General features: G+C 46.6%; 1 protein-coding gene across 1 annotated transcript; it reads left to right on the top strand.

Moving 5' to 3' along the window:
- Positions 1 to 219: 219 nt before the first annotated feature.
- PtA15_4A656 (uncharacterized protein) lies at positions 220 to 2,130 on the top strand (the record flags this gene model as incomplete). The annotated part of the gene is made up of 8 exons (XM_053168562.1): positions 220 to 514; positions 570 to 775; positions 852 to 1,016; positions 1,108 to 1,227; positions 1,291 to 1,434; positions 1,506 to 1,583; positions 1,650 to 1,882; positions 1,959 to 2,130. 8 exons carry the CDS (start codon positions 220 to 222, stop codon positions 2,128 to 2,130), a joined length of 1,413 nt encoding a protein of 470 aa, XP_053019759.1.
- Positions 2,131 to 5,404: the final 3,274 nt, after the last annotated feature.

Genomic DNA, 5,404 nt, shown 5'->3' with positions numbered 1-5,404 from the left:
GCTCAAAGCGTCAGCTGACTGCGTGAGCAATGCTGTCTTGGGAGATGTGCTGAACAGATTGTAAAAGGCGGTCTCCTCTGCACCACCTGGTTCTCACCAGTTTCCACCCATCTGATTTCTGGTGCTCAATTGTATTGACCCAATCGTATCGACCCAATCAGTATTTCAACTTCTTTTTGTCATATTTTTGCCTCAACACAACCCAGGGAATTTTTTGCGATGTCGCTTTTATACTCAGAAGATTCTGGAAGCGACGGTGCCGATGATGACTCCAGAATATCACCTGAACCAGTCAGACAGCATACTTCGACTGGTCGTAGCTCAGCGAACACTCAAGAAAGCCAGATAGGTCCCATTCGTCAATCTGAACGTCGCGAGAGAAATGCAATGGCTGGGAGGCGTGATGCTGTACCTCTGAGAGGTGCAGCTGCCATCGCTGCCGCCGGGTCTGCCACCACTGGCCGCCAGAGTTCTACTCCTGGGGCAAGGCGCTCCACTGATATTGCACGTCCAGGTATGCCCATTTTTCTGTTCCCCTTGGGTGTAGTTTTCTCACTCGGAATGCACAGCTGCGATTCCACCAGTTCCAGGAAGTGTCGCTACTGGGGGACAAGCACCTCGACGTGTGGGTCTGCCAGCTATTCCGACTTTCCCAAATGTCCCTTTCACCATGCTCCAAGACAATGAACCGGTCACCGATGCATTCCTTGGCGAACTCGAGGGCGTGTTTGAGCTTCGAGGTGGCTACGCCGACCTGGCGGAGAACTTGGTGCACGTGAGTACATAAATAGATTGCATTGCAAGTCCAACCCTTGGAAAAATATGTTGATTCCACTCGGTGTTTTTTTCAGGTGCCCCCCCCTCGTCAATGGGCAGTTCAGATGTACAGTCAGATGTCTATCCGCCAAGCGATTGATGAAGCTAGACAGCAAGCAAAGCTTGCCCGAGTCCAAGCCGTGATGCAGCCTCCACCAACTGTCCGAACCAACGATTTCCACTATGTTCCTGTCTTCAGCGTGTGTAAAGCTTTGTTTGAATCTTGAAACCCAAAAATGCCCCACGCTGACACCTCTTTATGACAAACACGTATTATGTGTAAATGTACAGGAATTTGTCAAGAGAAGTATTCGTGAGCTCCTGATGAGCAAAAATCTGAAGATGTATAGTTCGGACCTCCCACGTGGTAACCACCGCCACAATGTCAGGGGATTGTTATCGCTTGTATTGGTATGTCCATTGGTGGCTGTTTGATTTTGGTGTAATCTTCTGATGTTCGCAACATCCGAGCAGGACAGAATCAATGCCCAGCCAGTCCAATTCAGGCTTGATTACTTGCCACATGGTTACAACGAGGCGGAGCCTTCAGCTGTGGCTAGTGTTGAGAGGTTCGTCAGAAGAAAGCTCAGAAATAGCAGGGGGAAAATGAGAGACTTGGTGAGCAGCTCGCCGGGCCAATGACTTGCAAGCAGATGCAACTGACGAGTGTCTAATCTCGAATATTTCAGCTCCTGACTGACATCCACAACACCGAGTGTTGGGAAGACATCCGACCTGTTCCGACAATCTCTACCTTGCTTGCTGAGGTATGTCGGGGTCGCTGTGCCGCTCATATGTTGAGGCTGATTTTTGCCCCCTTTTTCTGTTTTCAGATGCAGACCAGCTTGCTTCCACTGCTCCCAAACAATCAACGCAACGTCCCAGCGGGAGAGCAAAATGCACCTCGCGGACATCAAACCCACATGAAGGCCCGACTTGCATACTTGCGCATCCACACAATTGGACAGTTGGTCAGCAGGGGGCCAAGGGACACCGGTCGGCAGTGGCTCAATATAGATTCACATTTGCGGGAGTTGGATGAGAAGGGGCGGGAATATCGCACCTCGTGAGTCTTAAAGCTATTATATTGGTTGCAATACTTAGATTAACTGGTTACGGTGCCCTACGGTGCCTGTTTCCAGCTTCTTCCAGCTGGTGTTGGACTATGACCGCAACACATTTGGCCATACAACGATGTCTCAATTGGACCGCGAGTCAATCTCTCTCCCGACTGAGGAAGAAGTACGAGCTCACATGGCACGAATTACTGCCGACAACTTAAACCTTGACGAAGAAGATGTGGCACAAGTGTGAAACAACGACGCTTTCCTTGGCGGCTGGCCAGAGACCTCCAGAGACCCGCTGGTCGGGTCCAGTTTTTGATTATATGGTCTTCTTTTGTCACTTTCCTCGCTATTTTTTAGTGCCTAAATTATAAATACATCCTGTTTGTCTATCATATCAAGTCTTTCGTTACTGTATGATTTTGTGAATAATGTACAAATGTGATTCTGTACCCTGCAAGGTGTACACCTCCTGTTTGGTCCCAAGCAGCAAGGTGGTAACCCGGAAACGTACACTAATTCCCACCTGGTGGGTGGCTGTGGGGTGCACTGGGGCTAAATCCAGGATGGCTGGATGCTGCGTGTTAGTGCGCATCATGGCCGAGACCCTCGCCTTTGGGGGTGTCTGGTGGCTGGCTATTTCTCATCGTTGGTAGGGGACACTATCCTGTAGGCAACTCGTGGTTGGTTGTGGGATGCCCTGTCAAGCTGCCTTGGGGACACCATGAGGGGACATCACTGGGTTGACCGTTATAAATTGGATTTGGATGATCCTGGGATGTCACTCTTGCTGTTGAGGATCATCCGCAGGATGTTCGGCAGGAGGCCGTACCTGGGATATCGAACTGCCCCCGAGGTGTACTTACCATTCTCAAGTCTGACGATGTGCGAATTGAAGTGGTTCGCATCCACCGCGAGTTTGATGGAGCCAAGCCTTCCTGGCAAAAGTACCAAACAACCTGGGCCTCCCTTACTCTCCTGGTCCAATTCCGAGCACAGTCAATGCAGACATCAGTTCCATCCAACCCTGAATTCCGCTTCCAACGCACCTCCTGCTCATATGCTTTGTGGATCAAAACCATAAGCTCTTTGTGCAAGTACTCCATCATTATATCATAATTCCTCTTAGAAATCATTCTAAGACTAACTTTATAACCATTTATTTTATGTAGCAACAGAGTTCTTGTCACCATCTTCCAACGAACAATGGTACTGCCCTGATGTTATCGACTTTCCCCTGCTTTCTACCTTCGGAAACAAAGATATCCCTCCCCAATCCTATATATCAACAGCTTCCAAAACCCCTCATCCGGAGTCAACCCTAGTCCGCTTTCTCTATCGCCTTCTACACCCTGCTCAAACTTCAATCTCTGATTGGGTCAAGCTGGTTGCAGCCTCTGTTGAACTCATGGCCGATAGTCTTTATGTCCCACCTGCACCCACCGCCTTACACGATGAAGACCAACTCATTCAAGGTGTGCAAGTACTTCAACATATCGAGGCCATCAAAAATTCTTCCTCGAGCTTTGACACTGTGGAAGACAACCCTGGCGAAGACTCTCAACCTACTCAACGTTCTCATTCCGTTGATGTTCTTCGCAAATTTCGAAATTCAATTCTTGATGTCTTATCAGCATATGTTATCTTCCAAACCCATGCACTGAGCGAACCACCATTGACGGATGCGCAGAAGAAGACCAATTCACGCAACCTTTGCACGACCACTCGGAACCCATCTGGCACTGTTATTACCTCTGAAAACAAATCGTTGGACTTGGCGAACATTCGAGCTGAATCAAACCGTCAACTCCAATCATACCAGCACCACCAGAACTACCAGCCATTGATTTTCTTTGTCCTTGCTGGAGTTCGGGGCCTTTTTCTAGCGTCCAGAAACCATCGCCATGCTTCCACAATTGATTGCATGTCATTCAATCAGGCAATTACGGTAATTAAACAACACTCAACTGCGTCACACACGCCTGAGGAACCCATATGGAAGAACCTCTCAGCTTATATCGTCAAAATCTTTGCACCTGTCTTTCGCTTGCCAAACAAAATATCCCACCTTGAAAAGACACCAACTCGATATGAGATTGCTGAAGCAATCACTATGGATTTTCTTAATCACTGGCGTGAAATCCAGCCCACTTCCCCGTTTCTTATTCCTCATTCATCACATCAAATTCAAGAAAGTTGATTCTCAAAGCGTGTACATAGACAAGAGCTTATCTCTTTTTGCTAGACAAATCAATACTCTTGACTGCCTTTTTCCCAAATTTTACGTGTTTATCTTCTTGTGATTTGTACATGGGGGGAGTATTGAGCTTCTCACCCATTCACACCAAAATTCAGATATACTTTCTAACACGGTGAAATGTGGATCATATGCAAACACACTGCAGAGCCAGCTTTGGCACGCATAGAACACATGAATTGAGGAATGAAGAGATGAAAATCAGGATAAGATTTCATGAGTCATACTATCCATTGACATGCCCGTTGGAATTTTTGATACATTTATTGTGTGAGACAAAAAAGAAGTGGTGTAAAATTGAGTTAGGTCCGCTCGTGTCAATTTTTTTTGTTTTTCTTTCTTCTTAAGGCAACAGGGAGCCTCCAATCCTTCACTTTCAGCTGGAACCTCTTCTTTGGAGCACCCCTTAAGCCATATTTTGATATTTCAGATCGACCAAGTTTCACCGCACACTCGACCTAACAAAAGCTCCAAAAATCTATCAGGAAATGTCATATGTGTCACCTGAAAAATCATGATATTGAACCACACGTACACCTACAGCAAGTAAACCACCAAGACTTGGGACTCGCGATGCCATGCCCCCAAACCAAATGGAATCGCCAGCGCTAATTGTCTGAAAAGTTTGAAGTGCCTGACGACTGAGTGAAGCCAGTTTGATACAGCCAGATTGGGACTGAAAAAGGACATTGAATAGACATTTTTTAAGCGTATAATTTCTCCTCTGAAACTATTTATTAATTCTAGAGGGAAATTCATACCTGCTTCATGGTCCCATCAACTACCTTAATGTGAGTCACACACTCCCGAATTGGATGCCACTCCACCTTCGCCACTCGAGCCGTCCCAAATACTTGTGCATTTTCATATTCGTATAATCCGGGAAGTTGCCCCTGGTGTACATACCAGTCTAACATCTCTACTTTAATTGTTGGTTGGTCTGAATCAGGACATATGGTTAATTTTCCGCAAAAGAATACCTGGCTAGAACTATCATTGAGGATGGGATGATTAGCTGCATCCAACGACTTGAGAACAATGTGATATTCTTGATAGCTATTGTTGCGGTAGGGAAGATGAAATAAGGCTATAGGGGTTTGCATATGAATCTCTAGCCCATCACTGTGTATACTACGCTTGTTTGAAAGAAGTACATTTGCTGTGATTTCAATCATTCTGTTGATAAATTGAGCTGATTAATATGAGAGCCAGTGAAGTGCTCGGGGACACCAAGAGCAAGGGAGGTATGAGAAAAAACAGACCCAAC

Source organism: Puccinia triticina, chromosome 4A (genome assembly GCF_026914185.1).
Source record: "Puccinia triticina chromosome 4A, complete sequence".
NCBI lineage: Eukaryota > Fungi > Basidiomycota > Pucciniomycetes > Pucciniales > Pucciniaceae > Puccinia > Puccinia triticina.
This window is presented reverse-complemented; position numbering and strand designations above follow the sequence as displayed.